We start from the raw sequence: 24,671 nt of genomic DNA, 5'->3' as shown, positions 1-24,671 counted from the left end.
CTGGGGAGAGCAGAGCAGTGAGGCTATTGAGTTGCTTTCTTGATTTTTACCTTTGCTAAGCACATAAGTCAGTATAATAAGTCAGCAAACACGCTGGTTGTTTTAAAAATAAAATACTGCTTTCTTGTATGTAGAGCAATGAAACTCTTTGAGCCTTTTTATGACTTTCTTGCTAGTTGTGAATTTTCTTTACCGTTTCTCAAAGAACTTAGAGTTTCTCAAAAGTCTGCTGTGAGTGATGGCCATGTCATTGGCTGACTTACCATTTTGCTAAATAAATAAAAAAATAGGGCACAAGTGCCTTTCAGTCATCTTCCTCAGTATGTTGCTTGGGTGCTTTACAGCTCAAGCCCTTAACTTTGAAATATAGGAAACACTGCATGCCTTAGTTGCATAATATTTGATATTTCTTGGATCTTTCATACCTCTCATCTTTAGAGATAACCTCTTGTTTGGGACCAGTGCATTTGCTGTTTCATCAGCTTTCTGCTAGGTATGGCTTGTGCTGCCACAGGGGTCATTCTGGGTGCAGTGGCTTCCCTGCATTGAGCACTTTACATTGTATATCCTGTGTTCATTTGTCTTCCTTGGTTTCTCAAGGTGGATCATTCGTAGAGGAAGCTGTCCAGAGGCAGCTTCAGTTTGAAATGAGGTATTAAAAAAATGCTGTAACTGTTGCTCTAGGAGTAGTATTTTTGCCAAGTTAGCATATTTTCAAAGGAAAATGGGCAAGAGAAGAGTCTTGCAGAGCTAATCCCTCCTCCTCACTACCCCAAAGACCCACTAGTTTGAGAAGGTTAATCAAAATGTCACATCTTTTTCAGCTGTCCATCAGTTGCAAAACAGGCCACTTGTGCTAGCATCAGCTGCTCACCCACTTGGAGAATGATGAAATACTTGAGAAAAATTATTTGACTTAGCCCTTGGTAGCTGTACCTGTTCGTAGGTGTGGTGAAAGCTTTTCCCACAAGCTATGACTAATGGTGGTTAAGGAACTTGAGATAAAGGTCATTTTTTAATGTCTGTCTGGAGCTAGTCCTGAAATGTGTATGCCAGGCTCTGTTTGTCTTTTGAAAGTACGGTCCATGAGATTTCTATCTTCTGTTAACAAACCAATTTGTTGTGGATAGATCAGCCAGTATTGTGACAGATATGTCTTTATAGAAAGTTATGTTGTCCTTTCATACTTCTGGTTCTGTTCAGGTCTGTTAAGGGTGTTGCAGAGCATTCATGGGTGAAACTGTGTTGGGTGTCATCTTAACCCACTGCATCATATGGTTCACCAACACAAAACAGAAAAGAAGTAGCCACATGTGTGAAATGAGATATTAATCTGTTACAAGTTACATATGGAATGAAGAATGTAAGTAAAATAAAGGTATTTAGCATCTTGACATTACTACTGGTTTGGAAGACTGCTAATCTTCTGGCTCTTGAGTTGAAGCATTTGAGGGGTAATTTAAATACTGGAAAGGGATTGCTTGGTCAGCTGTTTTCTTAGCCATAGTATAATCAGAGTGGAGGACAGATGATGATTCCTCAACTGGACTGAGTTGCTGAACATACTTGCTTCATAGCTGCCTGCTACATGGCGTGGTGCAACATCTCACTGCCTATTCAGAGCTCTGATTCTTTTCCTAAACAGACATTTTTGGAGGTCGTGTTTGTGGTTATGCTTCTTGTACTCCAGTGCGGATCCTTTTTCTTTCAGGAGGTGATGCTCGTGTTCTCTAGAGTTTAGTCAGAAAGTCAAAAAGCATTTTCCAGTGTGGTGTTTTCAGATGAAATACAGATGACCTATCCTCAGCCTGTAATGAGCACTGCACTTTCAGCAGTGGGAGTTTCAAACTTGCAGACTTCTATATACAGTTGAAGTGCTGTGTTTACCTTTCTAAAGATAATGTGAGAAACTGAAAAATAACATGACAATCAGAAAACTCCTATTAGACATAACAGTGTAAAGATTAAAGCAGTGTAGGAATTCCAAGTTATTTCAAGAATCCCATTTTAAAGTACAAATATGTGTCCAAAAAATCTTGCAGGTCTACATGATAATGTAATCTTGTTTCTTTGTTTGGGTTTTGGTTTTCCCAGTCTGGTTGGTGTCTGAGGAGCTGCCATTGTGAATGCTGTTATACACTTGTCATCTCTTCTGTTGACCTCTTGCCTGACTAGGAACGATATTATCAGTAATGGGCAAAACAGCAACCAAAGTCCTCCCTCTGCTCTTAAATCATACACCAAAGATCCAAGGTGCCTGCCTGTGGGCATCATCCATGTGCCAACCCTCATTCAGGCCTGAGGGTTTAACCCCAGCACTTCACATCCTCACTAGATGGAGAGCATCTGGAAGTCACTGGCGTTGATTGCTTCTTTTAAACATGTGATTGGGGCAAGTAAATTATGTTGTGGTTCATCTTCAATAAGACTGCCTCAGAGTTTGAGAGAAACAAGTTGTGGCTGCTAGAAGTTGTGGTGTTATGTTTAGAGTAGGGAACTGTAGGGCATGTTTCCCAGCAAAGATGTTAGCTCATCATTTCCACAGGCTCCTTTTGCATGCTCCCTGTCTTCAGTGTCAGAGCATGAGACTTGTGGCCAGCTTCCTGCTGGGACTCCTGAGTGAGGCCGAGCTGTGTTGCATGCCTTTTATTTCTCAGTCCTGAAGACCACCCCTGCCTTCTTGACCTTGCCATTTAGAAGCTTACAACTTTGCAGGCTCCTCTCCACCTGACTTTGAACATAGAGAGAGTAAAAACTCCTTGTTAGGATCTGCATCTGAACAGACCATATGGACCATGAGAAAAGAAATAAGTATTTTACTTCTGCTCGGTTTCTATGGCATCCTGGAAAAATTGCTCTTGAACTTTGAGGTGCTATCCTTCCAGCATCTCCTAGCATTGAGAGAAAAATGAAGGTAACACTGATTGTTGTTGGCTGCTTTATTTTGTCTGACAGCACTGGGCTAGCATGTCAGGATTTGGGAGAAGGGAGGAAGATGAAGTGCTTTGAAGAGGCCCACATTATATCTGTATTTTTGCCTTTGTAGGCAGTTTGTTGCACATGTGATGAGGAGGAAGTGTGCTGTTAGGGAAGACAACACCAAGTGTAATCTGTTCATCAGGATGACTTGTGGGCCTGGCACTCTGCAAAACTGGAAGAAACTAGCTTCTGGTCCTGAAATGAGGAACGGGCAGCTGGGGTGTTAGGCTATAGCAGTGTATCTTTTGTACCTCACATTCCACTTCTGTGTCTCCTGTGGACATCCTTAAAGTTTAAACTGAAGTAAATAAGAGTTGTTCAGTAGGTTTTTTCTTTTCCCACAGTATTAGAGAAGTTAATTGTGTCCTGTGCCTCCTGATTTTCTGGCTTTTTTGATGTGTTAATTTTTTAGCATACATCCATTTATAAAGAAGGTTAAGTAATTTTTTTTCAGTTCAGATGCTGGGTTTTGTATTTGATGTAATGATTTTGAATATACTGTGTAAAATCCTATGTAAACTTTATTCGTAAAAGGATTCTGATATATGAGAAGTTCTGTAGTGGTTCCTGGGCAATACTCCACTAAATATACATGTTCACAAACATTTCTTTCTTAGATGTTGAATGTGCTGAATGTGTATGTGGGCAAGAGGGAGGCAGGGAGAGATGGTGCAGTTAGTGTTCTGAACAGGTAGTCTTTTCAGTGTTGCATATGCTCAAATTAAAGTCTGCTTTTGGATCTGGAGGAGAGAGGAAACTGAGTGTGTTTTATTTTATGTATGGAGTTGGGGACACTTGGGGAAGCACTTAAAATTGTGGGAGCTGAGTGCCCCAGCTGCCAGCTTTCCTGTTGTTTTGTTGGGTTTGTGCTGAGAGAGAGACATGGGCTTTCAGTTCTGTAAGAGCTTTCTTTTCTGGAGTTCAGGGCTCTCAAACATTACTTAATATCCTTTTCCTAAACTTAACAGGCTCTGTTTCTTCTCTGAAGAATGGGAGAATCTGTTAGCAAACTGCTTACCTGTACTTATGTGTGAATACCTGTTTACTCTGGTTGCTAATATTATCCTTGAACAGAACTTTCCTAGGGCCTGCTGTTCTACCCCAGTGACATTCACAGAATGGTTTCCATGGAAGAATCTTGTCCAGCTCTTCTTCCTGGAGTGCCACTGCAGATCTGTGTAAATCATATTTCTGAAGAATTCACACTTGTGCTTTTTATTTGGCGTTGGTTAATATGTTATCCCATCCCTAGAAGAAAAATCATACTGAATTACTGAATCTTTACGTTTCTCTGTTGCAAGAAAATGAGATCAAGACCTCCTGTGTTCCTTCACATCATTCACAAGCTGGAGTGAGCTGCTGCAGCTTTGAGTCATGACGTTGATGAACATGTGTGCCAGGTTATGCACATCTAAGTGAGTCGATGACATTTTGTCACTGCAATATGGCATGATGGAGGTGCAAGTAAGAAGCTTGGTCAGTTCTGCAGGGATGTAAAATTCTGTAAGATTCAAAGAGGAGGAGGGTACGTGTCTCACGGAAGTAACTTCACATTTGCATTGTTATTGCAGGTCTCTTTAATGTTTTCTAAGGCAGTGTCGTGCACATTGCCTTTCCCCAGCTACCCCCAGAGGGGGTAAACAAGCCTTGAGCAATGTACATTTCAGGAGTTGAGACATGTAGGTCAGCCAGCCTACATTTTACAGTAAACTTTTGTGCAGACAGCTGGCTATACCACGAGCTGAGGTGCTATTTGCAGAGACTGGTAATGTAATTAGCGTTGCTGCTGGCTGGTACATAGATGTATTAGGCTGTAGTAGGGAAAAACACTAATTGCCAGTATATAGGAAGGACTGTGAAGTCAGAATATGAAAATAGCTACACAGATTTTCAGTTGAAATGGGGAATTAAGGAAACCATGATGAGGCAGATTTGGTAGGAACTCTTGTCTGTGCTGGATATAATACTGAATACAAGCCAACGAACTTTGTTAATTGCTGAATTCTGTTTCATCTCTAAGCCTAAACCTAAGCCTTCAAAATCAATCTTTCCTATTACTGTTGTCTTTGAGACCATCTCTGAGCTACTTCCAAAGGTTTTGTATGTCTCCTTGCCAGCTCTTCTTGAACCCCAGCTGCATCAGGAAGAAGATAACCGGTGTGAGAGATTTTATTCTTTCATCCCTCAGTTAATTGATCCTTTTCTCAAAGTTACTATCAGTGGAGTGTAATGGAAAGTGTCTTCACAGGTGTGCAACTTCAGTCTAGCTACACCAGTGATGAACCAGAGCCTAAGTCAATACACTGGTGTTCCTGCCTTGGTTTCCTGATCAGTACATTGCTATATAAAGACCTTACATAGTAAGGTTTCTTTGTTGTGGTTTTTTTTTTTAATAGTATGCAAGGTATAGATCTTCAACCTACAGAGTTTATCTTGTTTTCTCAGGGAAATTTTACAGAAGCAACCACGAACAATGTTAAAAATATGTAGAAAGGTGTTCATGTGCCTGTGCTAAGTAACTTCTTTGGTGTTCAAGTGAAAACCTGATCGTCATTTCTGTTGTTGTATCTTTCTTGTTTAGTCTTGGAGTGAAAATGGGAGTGAAGAATGTTAGGCTCACATCTGTAGGGAGGACTTGCATGAGAAATCTAGAATTTGAAAACTAGCTTTCATTCTCATCTCCCACTTTAAAATGGATGAAAGGAGTACTATCACAGTTTACTGAAATTATTTTTTGTTTCAGTCACAGCTCCAGCACTGCATATGCTTCAGAAAACATAGGTGCAGACAAATGAAATTCAGTGGAAGAAAAGCTTGTGATCCTAAGATGCAGAAGGAAGACAGACAAGATTGCCAAGAACATGGACTTGCAAACTTTTTAGTGGCTACAGATTCTGAAAGATAAGAAAGATTCAGGAAAAGTGTTATGGGTTCACAATACTCCACAAGTTAAATGTCCAAGACCATTCTATAATGATTCCTGTATAATACAGACTTTGGCTAGCATGGTGCTGTTTGCATTTTGGGTTTTTGTTGTCTTGCTAGTGCTGTCAGTCAAGGTAAAGAGGAGGCTGTCACCTGAGCCCCATGCCTTTTAGCCCCTTTAGGCCTGCTCCACTTTGCAAGACTTTGAAGAAGAAAGTGGATTTGAAGCTATGTATGAATGGTGACATTTATTTAACAACTTCCTTACAGAGCTTCTGGTACTTCATATGTAAATATCTTTGAAGTGGTTCTGCCTACTTTCATCTGATGTCATACTTGTTGCAAGCACTTCATTTAGTACCAAAAGTACGTAGAGCATGCAGCATTGCCAGTGATGTAAATAGTGTTAGTAGTAGGATAGTTGCTTTGTTTGTTCTGTCTCAGTAAAACCTGGTAATAAATTCATAGTAGCAACAACCTGTAATAGACAGATACCAGCTGAAGGACATGTGTGACAATTCTCGTGCACTTAGGGAACTGTTTAAAACTCTGCTGGCTTTAGGTTCTTTCAAATGCAGCCTCTATCAACATAGAGTATCTATAAAACTGAATAATACTGACAGGAACTACAAGCTTTGTCCCTGGTTTTATCTTCTGTTTTGCAAGTGCATTTGGGGAAAGTGTGGGGATCCCCAGTTGGAGTGTGTGTAGCACAGAGCCAGCGTGGGCACCAGCTGGTTTGGTCCTGTGGTCGTGACTGTTTGGACAGAATTTGCACATACTTGCTTGGATCTGCAAATCAGCACGTGTGGCTGTAGCTGTGCTGAGAAATGGAACCTAATTAAGTGGCCTAATTTGAGTACCACCCTGAGGTGGCTTTATTAGCTGGCATCTCAACATCAGTGAGGGGATTGTGGGTTGTTCTTTGTAGCTGTATCTCCAGCTACTGGAGTTGCTAATTCAGAATTACTGCTCCTTCAAGACAGGATGCAGATGGCTTTCTGTATTCACAAAGGTGAGGTCATGCTGTCACAGACTAAGTGGGCTGGCTATGGTCATCTTATCCTGTTCTTTTTCTCATCTAGATGGGTCAGCATCCTTTTCCACCTAATCACAAGAATCTTTCTGGGCAGTGTGTTCCCTTTGAGATGATGTCCATCTGTATTCCTGGGCTCTTGGATGTGACTGTAGCGTGTTACTTCAGACTGTTTCATCCTGTGTCATTTGTATCTGGTTATGACAGATTTTGATACAGACTTTGATTTCTCCAATAGGGATATCCTACATTAAAGCAAGCAGTCATATTGCTCACTCATGAGTGTGGCACAGGCTGTGTTTGTCCACATTCATTCTTCACCTGTCTCTGAACTGGGACCTGATAGTCCAGGTTTGTGGCAGATTTACAGATACTGTTATTCTACTAAGATAGTTTGCACTGTTGATGCTGATGGGAGACATCATCCCTGATATGTAGATTAGCCAATGCAAAGACTTTTTGGTTATCTTTGATATTTAGGGTTTTCCTGCATCCACATTTTTCTGGTGTGTGTCAGTACAGAAGAAAGGCAGTTTTGGCACTTGGTCTCAAAAATGTGAAGCATTGCTATGGCTCTTTGCTGTTTAGGTAATTTGTTGCCCAGAGTTAGGGTGTTTTTGGAACTCAGATTTTCCTGTTAAAGGAAATGATGAAATGGAAGAAGTGAAGGCATACTGTGAGCTGTTGCACGCTGATAGCCACGTGAAAAATTATTCTTGCCAGAATTGTACAGTATCATCTGAGATATTCCTCCTTATAAGCAGATGAAAAGTCAGGTTGAAACACCAGCTCTTGCAACCCTTTCCACATAGGGAAAAGGTCTCACAGAAGTAGCTTTGGTTCCACCCAGTAGTAACTTGTCTGACCCTTTCCTCGCCACATCAGTCCTCTGGTCAGTGCTGAGGTGGGAACTGTGGGACTGAGCTGTCCCAGGTTTAGTCTGTAGCAGCTTAACCAGATATCTGCTAGGCTTTAACTTTTCTCTAAAAATTCCTAAGTCTCAGAGTAGTTGCTACTCCTTGCAAGTATCCTTTCAGCATTTCTTCTTTCTCTAGGAAATAGTTTTCTTTTGTTAGAACTTCAGAACACCTGGAAACTGAGCCAATTTGATGCTTCATATCCCTGAAGTCCCTTATAATAAATTCCCTTATTTTATGGGATCTGCAAAAGCACCAATCTGATATTCAAGCAAGCTTGCTCTGGGAGTGCTAGAAGTCACAGAACATGGTGAGTTGCTAATGAAAGTTAGTGCTGAAAAGATAAAAATATTATCTTTTGTATAGTTGACCTCGTTTCAGTCAAAGTGTTTTGAGAACCATGATGAAAATGCTCCTTGGAAAGTGTCCGCTCTGGTGGGTGGAAGTGTGTGAGCTTTAACCTTGTGCTTTGGAGTATATTTAAAGTGCTGTCTACACAGGAAAGATTTAAGTACAGCTCGGATGCAGGAGCCAAATTGTATTTTGGAAACAATGGTGGCTTACCAGTGCTGCAGTATACACAGTGAGTTCAAAACAACGACAAAAAAAACCTCTGTTGGTACAACAGGAAGCCTGAAGTGTGTCTCTAGATTTCATTTTGAAGGCAGTCTTGCTTAGTCAAGGTGAAATGGTGATATGTCTTGGCTGCCTCCCTCCTAATAAATTAAATGTGCCTGGGAATGTTCCAAGTCCCCGTGGCCAGCTGGCTCAGGGCTGCCTCCTCCCCACTGTTAAACTCTCGGCTACCAGGGCAGTGTGGGTGCATCTGAGCTGCCCAGCACGAGTGGTCCTGGTGGTGTGAGACTCCCAAACCTGGGAATTGTGTGGGAGAACAGCAATTGGCAGGGCCCAGTGCTGGGGAATGTCCTGGCTGCTTTCTGGCATACACGATTGTGTTCCAGGGCCTGGGAATGTTTCCAGACAAGACTTAACTTATGAGTGCAGATGTTCGTCCTTGATTGTTCTAAATTCTTTACGGACTAATGCACAGAAGGACTCTCCACATCACAAGGGGTTTAGGACGCTTCAGGAAGGTAGGTTTAGGAGAGGAGGCCTGTTTATTTTGGGGCATTAATTCTGTACTACTAAAAAGCCTGTACCTCCTGTATCCTTCTAGCTGTTTTTAGTGGTTGTTTAAACATCTTTCAGAATACAGTCACCTTCTTTCCAGCCAGCACCTTTCTGGGATGAGCAGGCAAGCCTGCCCTCCATCTGGCTGCTGCTTACGTATGAATGAAGATACTGTGGCCTTTCATGGAAGTGCAGCATATGAAGTGGCTTTTTATGGTTGTGAGGAATTTCATTCTGATTTGGTGTGCGTGTGTGTGAATATTAAGAGCCCTACTTTACTGTCTGGGTGACGTGAGAAGGGATGGTCTTGCATCTTTTAGGCAGTGGATCTCTTATGCGAGCAGAGGAGCGTGGGCAGGCCACTTCATTTCCTCAGCTTTGGCTTCCAGTGAACAGTAACAACTGTGTTGAGCAACTTTATTCCACACACAGGATAATTTCCTGCAGGGTCTTCAGCATTTAGTTGTGGAGGATCGGAGCTGGGAGTATAGTCCTAGTGTAGATAACAAGTAAAACATTGATGTTAATACCAGCTGTAAGCAGGCATCCCTCCCTCAGTGGTATCCTGAGTTTCATTGCAAGCTGTGGCTCCATCACACAGCCACATCAGGACACTGTTTGTCTTTCCATAGGCTATGGAATACGCCGTCAGCTCTGATAGGTCAAATATTTATAGCAAGAAGAGGTTAGCAGTATAAAATACCATTCCTCTGTTCCTGTTCCTCATGCTCTGTCAAGGTCTGTGAAGTTTTACATGTGCATGTGCTGCCTTGAACGTCTTGTGAGGGAAATGCGTGGCGTGCCGTGCTTACACCAGTGATGCACCCCACAATTTTGGGAACGTGTCATCTGTGTGACAGCGTCAGCTTTGGAGCACTCACTGCTTTATGTAGAGGATCCATTGCTCAAAGGTAGTAAGCTGTCAGAGCTGACTCTGTCAATTAATATGCAGCAGGCTTTGTGCCTGCTGATTGTTCTTCTAATTTAATGTGCGTGATAATCTCTGTTGCCAGCAGTGGTGATGACTGTTAGAGGGCACTGCACAGTGCAGGGATGCTCCCTGGTGTCCCACAGGCTGCCTGTGTGTCCTCAGGGCAAGCATTTCAGTCTCTGTGCAGCTTCTGGCAGCCCTCTGTCCTGGAGGTGTCTTGGGAAACACCTGGAGGTGTTGCAGGTTGCAGGCTCTACTGATGCAGTGATGGTCAGTATCCCTCTTCAGCTCACTCTTCCTGGAGGGCTTTGATGCTGCCTGCGTCTGAGATGGATGTAACCTGTGCAGGGCAGTTGGCATTTTTGAAGCACTGGATATGTATCACAGAACAGGCCCTCACATGTGGCTCTCTGCTGCTCTCTGCTAGACAAAAAGGTCCTCTACTGTAGGATTTTACTTGTGTCCACAATGAGTAAAATGTCAAATGCCACATTTTATTTTGCATTTTTATGTGTGGTAGGTGCAGGCTGCTACCCATAGTCACATTCTGATTACTCTGCTGTAGTGCTTGTGTAGCTCCACAGGGAATAGAAGAATTGATCTGGCTGAAAATTACTTGTCCAAACATAAACTTTCAGCCATATGCATTCTGTGGTCAGATAGCCAGTTTACTGGTTTGGTTTGCAAGGACATTTCGGCCTCCCTGGGATGGCATTAGACATGAGGTGTGTGGGACAGGCAAGAAGGGGACAAGAACCTTTTGTTCCCTTCACCAGTAGCCCAGATTTATGTTTTATTAAAGTTACTGTAGAATTGAAGTGATTGTCAGCCCTGAAAGTGATTTTTAAGCACAGTACTGTGCTGTCTGCCCTTTTGCTTCATAGCACTGGTGAATTTTCTCATTGTAGGGAGAAGAAATAAATACCTACCTCACTTCTCTTCCTTGAAGCACTCAATCCAAACTTTTGAGTTTATCAGCTAAGCTTAGTAGATTGGATTTAAATAGCAACCAACACCTGTACTTAAAAACAGGAGTTTAGTGAACTGGGATTCTTTGTTGCAACTTTTCCTAGGCTATTAATTTTAAAGGTAACGTAGCAGCCATTCAAACTTCAGGCTTTGTAATTAGGAGGTGAAGATGTAAGCTGCTTGTGAACCAAATTCTCTGTATTTCTGAGGTACAAAGTCTAGCTGTGTGTTACTTACATAAAATAGACTGTCAGTTTTCAGTGGCCACAGGGCAGGTCTGTGAGAGAGCTGATGCTTCTGAAAGTCAGCTGCCCATTCACAGGCCTGGACTGCTTTTCTTGCTTTGCTTAAATCTGCTGTTGCTTTTAGCTTGTGCCTGTGACTGAAGGGTCCTTTTTCTTCACTGTTGTCATTGAACCAGTTGGTAAAGAATTGTCTCTCCTTTCCTCCTGCTTAATGTAGCAATTAAAGTTTTGTTATAGTGAAGTCTTATACTGTAAAACTGTCTCAAACTTTCTGTGTTCTGTATACAGTGGAAAATAATATTTAATTCTTTCATCAAGTACAGAGAACAGTGAGAAGTGTCAGTTACAATGTACTTTTCTTCAGAGTCCAGATTTTCCTGGTTTGGGAAAAGCAGCAAATCAGTATGTGCACGGAGAACGAGATGAATGCTGAAGTGATGATCCCTGGAAGTTAGATGGTGATGTTGTTTCAGATGCACGTGGCCTTTGTTTGAAGTGTTAGGGAGGCTTAGGTTTAAAAATGAACAAAAACAAGAGACCCAACCCAGAAACTACCTTTTAAAACTGACTTTTGTTAAGAGCTAGGCTGAGGAAGTTTTGCCCGTTTTAAGGAACATTCAACTGTATTGACTACTTAAAACCAGAAAACTTGTTCACCTTTTAAAAACATTATCATTTGCCTTGAGTCACGTGTTCCATTTTGATAGCCTCCTTCATATAGAAAATATAGCATGAGATGTCAGTTTAAATGTAAGTCTAATAATGCTCTATCTTCTATGTGAAAGGAAGTATTCTGTACATTTTTTCCATGTTTGAAATCATGGTATTTTGAATAACTGTGTTCCATATTCATATCATTTTTGGTTTTGTTTTCAATTTATGCACAGCACTTGCTCTGAAATTTGGGGACTGAATACACCCAACACGATAGATCAGTGGGATACAACAGGCCTTTACAGCTTCTCTGAACAAACCAGGTGAATATTCTGCCCTCTTGCATCACAGAAACCTTGTGGGAGGGATTGGCTTTGGAGGGTCTGTAATGGGATGCTTTAGCTGTAAAATAGACTAAAATGCTTCCTAGGCCTCTCATGGTCCAGCATTTTAAAATATTTGCTTGCCAGTGTAGAAATCCAAGTGTTCTCAGCTGATGTTTTGACCAATGAAACTCTTAATTCTGGAATACTCCTTTTTTGATGCCAGTGCTATTGAAAGAATGGGAAGACTTGTTAAATGCAAGCTCTAATGTGATTTGGTATTTATATTAATGAAGTTGGGGAACTTAATTCTTTAGACCTGATCTTACAAAGTGTTTAAACTGCTTTGTATGCTACAAGCTCTCAGTTAAATCTTGCTAATTGGCTCAGATACAAGCTACTAAAGAATTGCTTGTCAATTCCGCAGTAGTTAATGGTGGGCAAATTCTAAACAGGGTCTTTATTTTTTTCATGTCACATTACTTGATTTGTGTATCAAGGTTTGTCTCCCATCCCATAACAATCATAAACATCTGCATTTGTGTAAGCATATGCAGTCTGTCTTAAAACTAGCAAAACGTTTTCAGCTGGTAGCAAGGCAGATGAAGTGAAGAAGATAAACTGTCCAGCCCTCACGAGATGCGTGTTCATGCTTTTTGCCTTACGGTTACACTGCCATGTGGATCACTTGGGCAGCTGACTGCTTACAGGCTTATTTGCAGTCCTGTGGGAATTCTTATGCTTAAAGCCCTAAAGCATCCATGCCACAGCAAAGCCTTGAGGTTTAGCAGTGGAAGGGACTATTAAGTGTGTGATTATTTTTTTGATTTATTCTTTTTAACGGCTGTCTTTTACATTTAAAAAGTATATTAAGCAATCATCCTAAATACTTGGTTGGAGGTAAAGTGGCTTTTAATGAACTCTAAATTCACTGGCAATAATTTGAGCAGCTCAAAAATAAGCTAAGACACTGCTTGATACCATCATTTTTGTTGCATTCGAAGCCCTTTAACAAGAGCATAAATGTCACTAACAGTGTCAGGCCACTGAATTCTGAGAGTAAATCAACTTCCCCATCCCCTGCGTGTAGCACTGTTGCTTGAGTGACTCAGAGAGAGCGTGCAGTCTGTAAATCCCTCTCACCATCTTTCCCCTGCAGGTCTCTGGATGGCCGTCTGCAGGTGTCTCACCGTAAAGGACTGCCCCACGTCATCTCCTGCCGCCTCTGGCGCTGGCCAGACCTCCACAGCCACCATGAACTCAAAGCAATTGAGAACTGTGAATATGCTTTTAATCTTAAAAAGGATGAAGTATGTGTAAACCCTTACCACTACCAGAGAGTGGAAACACCAGGTAGGAAGTCTGCTTCTGATTTTCTCTAGCTGCGTCTGTGTGTAGTTAAGAATAGTGTTTTGGGTGGGGGAAATAAAAATAATAATAATAATTAATTAAAAAAAGATGATGATGCTTTCTCTTGCCAGAATTACAAAATTCTTAGAGACACAGCTTTTGGGAATCATCCCCTGGAAGTTTTTAATGGTAAAGTTAGTGAAAAATCTTTACCAATACCCCTGATCACTTCCAGTACCACTAGCAGTTCTCAGCTGGCAAAGTGTTGTCCAGACTGAAACGAAGAGGAGAGAGGTTTACCTTTTGCAGTGGTGGAATAGAGGCACCCAGGAATCTGGTTCTTCTAGTAATTAGCAGTACACTTATAGTATTAGCAGCACTGAGAGCCAAAAAATTTCAAAACCTATTAAGAAGTTGTTAGATTTTTTTTTTTTTCCTTTTAGCTTACAGTAGCATGTATTTTGAAGGTCTTACTAATGCTTTGAATTTTGCTTTTCCAGTCTTGCCTCCTGTCCTAGTGCCACGGCACACGGAGATTCTCACGGAGCTCCCGCCTCTCGATGACTATACCCATTCCATTCCTGAAAACACTAACTTTCCAGCTGGAATTGAACCACAGAGCAATTACATACCAGGTATTTTCTTAACTCCCACTGCCAACAGCACGCTTCACGTTGTTGCACTGGAACAAAGACGGGTCATTTCATCCTCCTAAGTGATCAAATTAATTGAAAGATTCGCCAACAAATTAAATCTAGCTGATTCCATGTGTGAATTCCAGTGGAAATACCTGAACGCTGTTGTTAGCAGAACACGATCCTGTGTGAAACCACATTGCTGTGGTTTCACAATACCTTAGTTGGTTTCAGTAGCTTATTTAACATTCAGAATGCTAACAAGTACAAAGCAGGCCTTCACCTTAAGCTTTAAGCCTATTTTACAAACATATGGAGGTTGCCAAATGCTGTGTACTGTACTCGCCACGTGCAGTATGTGGAGAAAACTCTTTAAGTGGCAAAACAGTGACTTAAGTGTTTTGATCTGTAGGTCACAATCAATCAAGGTCTGCTTTGTGTGTTTACTATTGTATGCAGAGAGCTTTATCTTTTTAGTATAAAATTCAGCAGTAGTAGTATTAGTAGTTTTAGTTCAAAAATTGTCTTTTAAAGAACAACCAGACAATATTGAACTCTTAGAATTCCTCTTCTTAGCCACTTCCCCACACCAAAACAAATACCAAGACTTGCAGGCTACAGTGCACCCAAAAGCCTGTACCCTTATTGAAACATAAAATCTGTGACATTTGCTTCCTGCCATAGCTTCCTGTTTCCTGTCTCTCCAGGAAGTTGCCTGGAGTGTGAAACCAAGCAAAGCTGAAGTTTAATCCAGCTATGTTACAAACAAGCTGAAAATTCAGGTCTGGGCTCTCTCGAAGAATAAGATGACAGCATTGGAAAGCAAATATGTGCAATGTACAAATTGTACCTGTGTCATAAATGGGGTGTTGCTTGTGTTTTCCTTAAATGTGTCTGAGAATTGAAATGACACCCAAAAAAATTCAATTCATTTCACCTCATTTGTTTAATTTGTGCCACCTTCATTGCCACCTACGGACAGCAGATCTTCAAAGAGCAATTTAAGATGCTAGAAGTTGGTGTTGCTTTCTTAATTTATGCATCCTTTTTTGACTTGATCCAAGGGATTTTGATAGCATTTGCAAGTAACTTACTGGAAAGACACCGTTTGACAACCCAGTGCTGTGGAAATGGGGTAAAGCAATTAGGTGGTTATTTGCAGGGAGTCTGTTGGAGGTGATTGCCGGTATTCAAATTATCTTCCAATGTTTATGCATCTAACCACACCTTGCCTCTTTCTCTTCGTCACAGACACTCTCCTGGTGTGGCATTTATTTCCAGCTGTGGTGGTGGCCAACCTCTGACCTTACAACAGTATTAATAGTACTAGGTGGAGGAAATCTTCTCTGTTCAGACAGAGGCTAGATATGGAAAAGAATTGGTGCCAAAGAGCCTAGATTAGGAGCTGGAAACAGGAGGCGTGGGTTGGATTGGGAATGGTTATTAACCTCTTACCATGGCTATGGGCTTAACTGTAATGAATGATTTGGAGGTGGGTGGAGTCCACTTTATCACAATGAATTCTGTAAAAACGTCCAAAACAGGTATGATTTTCGTTGTCATACTTCTTGCTAGTGCAGATTTCCCTTAATCTCCCTTTTTAGATTCTCACTTGAATTTTCTCACATCTATATTTAGCACACTAGTCTTACAGAATGAACCAAAGATTTAATTCTTTCAGTTCACTTTTTTAGTCAACTGACTTAATCTACTTTGCTCTTGCTGACTTGCTTCTGACCTCACTATGTTGCTGTAAATCTCAGACATGATAGTTGATCTAATTTGATTTTAATTCTTAAGCAAAAGGCTTTATCTTTAAATTTCTGCCGTTTGGTAATAACGTAATTAGATGTGGTTAATCCCTCAGATGCCTTGGCGACAATTCTAAGGTGATTTTAGGGATAGTTAGCTTCAAACACTTTCACTGAAGAAATCAGGTTTTGCTTTTAATATATAGGAAAAGATGTTTGCCCAGTTCAAAGAAAATTATTTCCTGAAACGCAGTTGGTTAACTCATTATCTGGATTACAAAGTGCATTGTTAATAGAGAAAAGGAACAGTCATACTCTCCTGGGTTTTGAAGATATTTCTGTGGAACTGGACACAGTTTCTAGTGTCAGAATGCTTCAAACTTGTTGCTGAGTTTACTTTGGTCTGTGAAACTCCTATCTTTAAAGAAAGCTAGTTGAAGGAAGACATGATTATTATTAGTACTTCTGAACTCTGTTAAAATAATGATGTGATAGAGCTTGTGCAGTGTAACTAGTTAGATAATGTGGTTATAATTAATGCATGAAATTAGCTGTTGGGTATTGAGGAAGATGGATTTGGGGACTGAAGAATAACCTTTAAATCCAGCCAATTCAGTAAAGCGTGGGAGGGTATCTGATCTGATGGTTGTATTACATACAGACAGCCTTCTTTTTTCTCTGTGGAAGTCACCAGATGGTTTTTTCATTTGTAATTCTACTAAATGAGAAAGCTGTTGATCACAACTGCAAAATTGTTACTCATTGTAGTGAAAGGATCTTGTCTTAGATGGAACAAACAAGTGTTATCCAATAATTATATAACATATTTGAGCAATTAACTGGCATACAAGAAGTGATGCAGCTTATGCAGACAGTAAGGCAGGTAATGGGATTGAAGTCCTGCTGGAAGAAGAAAACGGGTCAGCAACGTGAAATTTTAATTCAATGTTCAGGTATCTTATGGAGCTTGTGGAGTCTTGGGCACAAAAACCCCACGTGCTAAATCTTACATATTTCCTCAGTCATTGAACCAATAGATGGATTTTTTTTTTCCTTTGTAGAAACACCACCCCCAGGATATATCAGTGAAGATGGAGAAACGAGTGACCAGCAGTTGAACCAAAGCATGGATACAGGTAAAAATTAGTTTTTTTCACTCCTCTGAAGATTTGGGATTGCTATTTGTGATCCCTCTGCACAGTAGCATGGATTCAGCCCAAAGAGTGATGGCAGCAGCCATTTGTACAAGCTGGTGTTTTCAGTGTAAAGTATCACTTTCAGTCTTTTCTGAAAATTTTTTTTTTTGCTAGGGAAATGCTTTTAAAACATTCTGTGCCATATTATTTCATTTGTTTCATAACAAAAGCATACAGATCTAATAAAATCTTCATCAGAAAGCCTTAAAATAGATTTTAATACCTGACTGGTGTCAGCCTGTCCCTAACTTTTACCTTCTGGAACTGGGTTTGTTGAAGCAGAATGTCTGTTGCAGAAATGCTGCGTTTTGAGAACCTGTGTCTGAACTCTGGCTACTTATCACTTCTGCCATGTTTCAAATTAATTCTTGCATAGAAGGCTCTATTGAAAGAGTAGTAGAAACATGAAGCATTTGTGCCTTTGTACAGAAGGATTTCTAGATAATCTGGTTGGCCTTAGACTTGGACAAAGCACAGTTAATGTGCTGGGTAAGAACCTCCTGCTATGTGCTGGCAGGCTTGCGTGTGTGTTTGGTTAGCTAATGTTAGCAACCTTTTTCAGTTAACTGGAATCAACTGCACCACTTTCTGTAAAAACTGCAATATTTTCCCACTATGTGACAATAGGTGCCTTAATTGAAAAAACCTGACATCAGTAGTCCTTGTAGGAATTTTTCTCTGTGAAGCTTTTCTGTACTTTGCCTATTAGCACACAAATTATGTTGGAGAGTTTGTGTTTTTGTGATTTTCCCCCCCCCCCCCTTTTTCCACTCATGATAACACCTTCTTCCATCCAGGATAAAATAATTTCCTCAAATGAGGAAATCCAGCTTATTCTTTTCTAGAGATACACCCTCTCCTTTGAGAATAGAGAGGTAATATCTTGAATGTGTCACGGACTTTTTCTTAGCTTGTTCTTTCTGAATTTGGGAAGAAGTCACCATCTTCTCACTGCAGAAGTGCATAAATAGTTATGTTCACAGAGTGTGCATAAGTGAGAGCTCTGCCAACTACAATGCTAAGATGTTAATTGAGTCTTTATGACGAGGGCTAGATTCTCAGGAGTCTGGAAAATTAATTGTAATCTTAATTCAGAATAAGCATTCAGAATGTGGCATGCTGGAAAACTGGTTCTGGGATTTCTGAGGTTTGTTTTTCCAAAGTATTTTAATGTACAGCTGTGTCTAGATAGTGGTCATGCCTACCAGTCTGAAGTAACAAGAATCATTTGCTCTGAAACAATCTGTATTGCTTCAACAGGATCTCCAGCAGAGCTGTCTCCTAGTACTCTCTCCCCAGTTAACCATAGCTTGGGTAAGCTGCAAATACTTTCAGTTGTTTCTCTGTGTGCAATGACTCTTCTTTATAAATATACTAACACTAAAAATGAAAATGTACTTAAAAAAAAAAAGCTGTATTAGGAGGACACTGTTTGGCTGGCTTCCTGATGATGAACATAATAGGGTTGGGTTAATAGCTTGTTAATAACTCATCTCTTTCTGTAAGTGTTGAGCTTCTATCAAAGAGATGGAATCTAGCAAAGAGAGAGAATAATACAGTTGTGTGTGTGGGAACTGCATTTATAAAATAAATAGTTTAAAGGACATTAGCCTATCCATAGTGCTGCCTAGACTTGCTGTCTCCCTCACCAGTGTGTTGTGCTGCTCCTCTCATGCACTGTTCCACCTGCGGCCACAACACGACCGTTGCTCCCACGTTAGTTGCCCACCTGCTTTGATCAGGTGCCACTGCTGCGTGTCTGTGTAAATGCCTCAGGAAGATCAGGTTCCCTTGGGTTTGTTTGGGGAATGGTGACGGGATGTGACAGGAAAATGCTGTTCAGAGTGCTGAGTAAGTAATCAGGGTGGGTAAAAAGGGGAAGCAGCACAGGAAAAGCTGGAGATGCGGAGGGGAGATACTGAGCTCTAGCAGGGGAAAGTACAAGGAGAGCAGAGTGCCTTTAGATAAGGAGGCAGTGTAAGATCTAGGGATGAGGGAACATAGTTTTCTTATTGATATTTTTTCCTTTGTGTGGTTCAGTGTTTGGTGGTTCAGTATTTTCTTTAACGTTGCCAAAATGTTTGCAGGTTACAGAAGGGCAACAGAAATGTCTCAACATCTGGCACTCACAGCAACATTAGCTTAATCATTTTGCTGAGCAAAATGCAATTACTGAACTACATGAGCTGTGGTCAGATTAGATCACTCCTTTCCCCTCCTCCTTCCCTGTGTGGAATAGTGAATTCCTTTCTGTCTACGGGGGTAGGTAAAAATGACAGCAACCAGAATCTGATTTGAGTAGTTTAAGGGTACTACTGGTGTCATTTCTGGAAGAGATGAATAGCAGTGCAGATAGAATTTGAGGCTGAAAAGGAATCTGTGTTAAGCTTATTTCTTAATTATTTTTTTTGTAGACTTGCAACCAGTTACTTACTCGGAGCCTGCGTTTTGGTGTTCAATAGCATATTATGAATTGAATCAAAGAGTGGGAGAAACCTTCCATGCATCACAGCCTTCCCTGACTGTAGATGGCTTTACAGATCCATCAAATTCAGAACGATTTTGCCTAGGTCTGCTTTCCAACGTAAACAGAAATGCTACAGTGGAAATGACAAGGCGGCACATAGGTAAAAGTCTGTCAAACTAATTTTTTTTTTTCTGGATTCTTTTATTTAACAAAATTCATATATTTCCACTAAAAAATTCAGCCTTTTCAGTAGAACCCTCTTGACTTCCTCCATGCCAAATCCAAATACTTGTCTAATAAGACTTTAGATGTGCAGAAACCCAGGCTTTGCCCGTGATGACTAATCTAAATCATCAGTGATGAGGAAAAGCCAAAACATAAGGAGCTCTCACTTTTTTTATAGAGCAGCTCACGTCTTGTTTGAGAAATTAAAGGGAAGAGAAACAATGACCTTTGTTAAGGACCAGTTAATTAGAAATACTTTTCTGGGGGGAGAACAATTGTACATTGCTTACCTTACTTCCAGGAATAACCCATACAGATTGTTTTCCACTTGGAGAGAGAGAGAGAGAGAGAGCAACACAGGATTTAAAAGTAAACAATGGGATTTCTTCTGGGTATTTTTTTGTCATAGGTCTAAATGAAGTCCTGTTGTTTTCACCAAAGTAGTACAGAGAAGGGGTGTGCAGTGGGTTGTGAAATAGTGTGGGTGCATGTTAGTGGGCAGTGTTGAAGTGGTGTACTTGTCTTTTTTTGCCACAGTGGCCTGTGCCACTTCACCCACAACAGTTAACTATTAGCAGAAGTTTTATTTCTGTCTAATCAAATCTTATTATTTCAATTTTAGTATTTAAGTTAGAAGGTTATTTGGTAGCGAGCACCCCACTTCCTAACTTGGGTTTGGTTACAAGCCATTACATAGCTAGAAAATTCTTTCTTAACCAAAAATTATTCCTCTCCTCCTTCAGATATGGTGTGTTCATGGGAGAAAAGTGCAATTTAGTTGTGTGATTGCCTCATATCCTAACTAGAGCTCCTCTGCCTGTTGCCACAGGAAGGGGGGTACGCCTCTATTACATTGGTGGAGAGGTTTTTGCCGAGTGCCTCAGCGACAGCGCGATCTTTGTTCAGAGCCCCAACTGCAATCAGAGATACGGCTGGCATCCTGCAACTGTATGCAAAATACCACCAGGTGAGTAGCCTGACAGAGCTCTCCCATAAAAATATCCACTGAATGTAGTCGTGTCTGGCTTCCCTTTTGGTAGTTTCTTCATAGTTTTGGGCTTCAGCGTAGCGAACACAAACACTCGTTGGTTGGGCCCTTTTGACTTTTTTTATTCCCTTCCAGGGTGCAATCTAAAAATCTTTAATAACCAAGAATTTGCTGCTCTTCTGGCTCAATCTGTGAATCAGGGATTTGAAGCAGTTTATCAGCTTACTAGAATGTGTACCATAAGAATGAGTTTTGTTAAAGGATGGGGAGCTGAATACAGGTGAGGAAAAAGCTTTACTTTTAAATCTCTGAATGTAATAATTTTCTTCTTTCACTAACACACTATTTCTACCTGGCTTAAACCATACATACAGGCTTCTTACTGGTATTGTAGATAATGCTGTCTATAAGTTAAACCCTTTTTCCTTTCTCCATATTTTTCTTTCTCCCCCTCAGCCATGTAGGCCCCTAAGTCATAAAGACCAGTGAACTGATTTTAGCATGGCATTGACGTCAGCTGTTGAGCAAGGCATGTTGTCAAAAGTTCTGTTTCCTCACTTGATCCTGCTTGCTTGCTTATTGTGGTGCAACCACCAACCACACCGAGAGGTTTCACAGTTTGTGCTGTGAGATGAGCTGCTGTTTGTTAGACCTGCAGTTCTGTGTAGAGTATGATGAGTTCCTTAGGCTGTGACGAGGGATGCAGTCGATAGTACCCTACAGAAAGAACTGGAGTTGCCTGGAGTCCATTCTGCAGAATAAAACAACTGGAGAACGTGCATTTGAGGGATGGCAAGTATTTTGGAACTTGCAGTGGAAAAAGCTTTGGAGAGGAGTAAGATGACTGGTTTTCTGTAATGCAACTGCTAAACACAGTTTGAGTGAAAAAGTCTTTTATCTGCTTCTTAATGGATTCCAGTTGTATTCTCTATTAACACAAACTAAGAGCTATAGTTGAGGACAATGCCTGATTTTAATGTAGTATGGGAATTTGGGAAGAAAAGGAATTAACTCCTAACTGGGCATTCTTAAAGATTTTGTTATTTTGGGGAAGCTAGAGATGTGGCTTTCAACAGATCTCTCAAACCTCTCTAGAAATTGCCCACTGAAAAAATGGAGTCTGACTTATTGATACCCTATTGCAATATTTAAGGATTTTTAAGAGTCTGTATTGTTTCTGGAGTTGAATGCCATTTAAGTTCCAGTGTGAATCCTGGAATTCTGGTGCTTTCATCTGCTCTTGAAATACATACATGTAAATAGCATCAGTAAGTGGGGGCGGTTTCTCAGCTAAATGAAGTCAATTTTGTAATAGCCTAGTTAGATGAAATGAGAAATTTGAGTAATGGAATAAATTGGTAGCTCTTTGTTAGCAAGAAGTACAGAAGAAAGATTCTGGCTCGGGTTTAAAGAACTGTTGGATTCGGCTCAAAAGGAGTATGTATATACTTATGCATAATTAAATACAACATTCAAATCAGAACAGAAGAAAGGCTTAATCAGTCAGATTATATGGAGACAACTTGAAGTGGATGGAGTGAAAGTGCTGGCTTAAAACAGTGGAGGAGAATTCTGGTAAAATTACTTCCAAGGAGGGGTCTGTGTTGTTTGCTAGTAGTCTATAAACCATTCAGAAATCACAGGGTTGAAAAAACTGCAGTGGAAACATTGCCAGAACAGCACAGAAACTGGTCACTGACATAATGCAGAACTAGTTCCTTTGCATCTCTGTTTAAGACAATGCTAATAAATTATTGATGCACAAAACTTGTAAGTTACACTGCAGTTGTGATTAAAGCAAGAAGAGGTTGCAATCACAACCTTGAATTTAAATGAACTCAGTCTGAATTGTCAAAACGGACTAGGTGACACTTTAAAGTCCATCATTCTTGTTAAAATCTCCATGCTTCATTATGTCAAGAATGCTTCTCACAGAACAGATTTTGGCAAAGCCAAAACACTGACTGCACTATAGGTCAGTGGTGTATGTGCCTAAATGTGCAGATTTGGCAGGGTGGTAGATTTTACAAACTTGGTAAACATCTTATAGCTTTTATTCCTCGTGATATGTGTTGAGTTGTGTTGAGGATGGTGGTAGAAGTCCAGATGAGCAGACAAGTGTTCACATTAGTGAACAGGTGTTCACAGGAACCATCCAGGTCTAGGATCATCTTCTGAAGAAAGTTGAGGTAATGACAGCAAAGAGACTTAGTGGTACATGAACTGGAAATCCATGGTCTGAGCTTCAGCTTCGAGATGGCTGCCAAGTGACTGTCACTGTTCTATCAGCTTTTGTCAGTGTAGTGCAAAGGAAAGGTTCTTGAACAGCAGTTTTGAGGAAGTGTGTTGTGGAACGTATTGTCGGGGAGTTGACAGCGGTGGAATAATGAACTTCCTTCTTGGGGAGAGGATTTGAGGCTAAATGGAATTATTTCCTGTGGTTTAGATTGTTCTCCTATTGGATCATGTTGTTTTGGCATAGGCATTTGGGGCTAAGATAACAATGTTTTCATAGAGTGATGAGAGAGCACAGACCCCAGCTGCTTTCTTCTCCTAGAAAATGTGAAACCACAGACAACTTTTGAAATCCATCCTCTTGCTGGTTCAGTCCTTCTGCCCTTTCAGTTCCTTTGTTTATATAAACAGATTTCCTTAAAGCAAAGGGTTGCAGTGCCAACAGTAAAGAATGAAGGGGCTGGGTTTGTGCCTGACTAATCTGCTGCTTTTGAATCTTTAATGCCTCCTTGCTTTCACTTTGGGATAGCTGGAATTACTAGGAAAAACTGGCTTAGCAACAGTAATCTTGCCAGTCTAGTTTGGGAAAACTCCCATGCCTGGAGTGAGTACAGTGAAATAACAGGATTTATCAGTCAGAGTATGTCCAATACTGATTTCTGTGCTTTGGAGGTGAGAAGAGTGTTTTCTGAATACCACATCTCTGAGACAAGGATATATGGGAAGGTGAATTAAGCTTTTATGGTTGTCAACTCATCAGCTTTACTGAGGCTTTCTATATGGTGTTAAATTAAGGGCATCTATTGTTGAAAATTCTAGGCTGGTTTATATGGAAGATAAGAGAAACACAATCTTTAAATTGTTTGTGTGAGGATGTTACAGTACAAAACACGTGTAGAAGTGTAAGATGACAGGGAGTCAGAGATAAAGTTTGGTGTTGCTTTGAGATAGTGTCAGTCAGCACAGTATAACCCCACACTGCTTTTTGACATGGTGTTTCTGACAACAGCTCCCAGTTTCCTGACATGTATCTTCTCAGTTGCTCCAAAAAGCCAGGCTTTGTGATCACCACAGTTTTGTGATGTTTGGCCATGCTGACAGCACACAGTCGAGTGTTTCTGTTCCACGTTTCTCAGGAGCTGTGTACAAAGCTCAAACCAGTTGTGCTTGCACACCCTTGGGAGGCTGAGACACAGCTGTACACAGCCATCTGTAACGTGAGCAACACATTGCTTGGACAACCTTCCGGTGTCAGTTTCTCTTTAGAAGTAAAGCTCCAGCACCCACAGGAAAAGCTTCAGCTCTTATTCTCCAGAGCAGAATATTCTTGATGTATTATGGACAAGCATGTAACTATTGATGTGGCTTAGTTGTGGGGTGTTTGGGGTTTTTGGTTGGGCTTGTTTTGTTAGGGGTTTGGGTTTATTTTCCAAATACTCTCTGAAAAAGCTTAGTAACAGTTATGGTAATGGTTGCAGATTTTTATCTTTCTGTGTAGCAGATCCAGATGGAAACAGGTTTGATGATGTGGTGGAGAGCTTCTATGACAACCAAAACTGCTTTCTGACTCTCCTCTTATTCTTTTATTTTCTAGGCGGCAAACAGTAACAAGCACTCCTTGCTGGATTGAACTTCATCTGAATGGACCTCTACAATGGTTGGACAAAGTATTGACTCAGATGGGGTCCCCTTCAGTACGCTGCTCCAGCATGTC

The 24,671-nt window shown here is 40.8% G+C and overlaps 1 protein-coding gene across 1 annotated transcript in view; it reads left to right on the top strand.

Annotated features, from left to right (window-relative positions):
* The window catches only part of LOC103781455 (mothers against decapentaplegic homolog 2), a gene marked incomplete at its 3' end in the record, with an annotated part of 36,288 nt that extends 11,622 nt beyond the window's left edge, over window positions 1-24,666 (top strand). Inside the window, exons 2-10 of the mRNA XM_008949175.1 lie at window positions 12,021-12,110; window positions 13,270-13,463; window positions 13,961-14,095; window positions 16,908-16,982; window positions 18,303-18,356; window positions 19,457-19,669; window positions 20,564-20,701; window positions 20,858-21,002; window positions 24,552-24,666. Coding sequence (XP_008947423.1) covers window positions 12,021-12,110; window positions 13,270-13,463; window positions 13,961-14,095; window positions 16,908-16,982; window positions 18,303-18,356; window positions 19,457-19,669; window positions 20,564-20,701; window positions 20,858-21,002; window positions 24,552-24,666 — 1,159 coding nt within the window. The remainder of the gene's footprint in view (window positions 1-12,020; window positions 12,111-13,269; window positions 13,464-13,960; window positions 14,096-16,907; window positions 16,983-18,302; window positions 18,357-19,456; window positions 19,670-20,563; window positions 20,702-20,857; window positions 21,003-24,551) is intronic.
* Window positions 24,667-24,671: the final 5 nt, after the last annotated feature.

This window comes from Merops nubicus, unplaced genomic scaffold, assembly GCF_000691845.1.
Source record: "Merops nubicus isolate BGI_N331 unplaced genomic scaffold, ASM69184v1 scaffold28081, whole genome shotgun sequence".
Classification (NCBI taxonomy): domain Eukaryota; kingdom Metazoa; phylum Chordata; class Aves; order Coraciiformes; family Meropidae; genus Merops; species Merops nubicus.
This window is presented reverse-complemented; position numbering and strand designations above follow the sequence as displayed.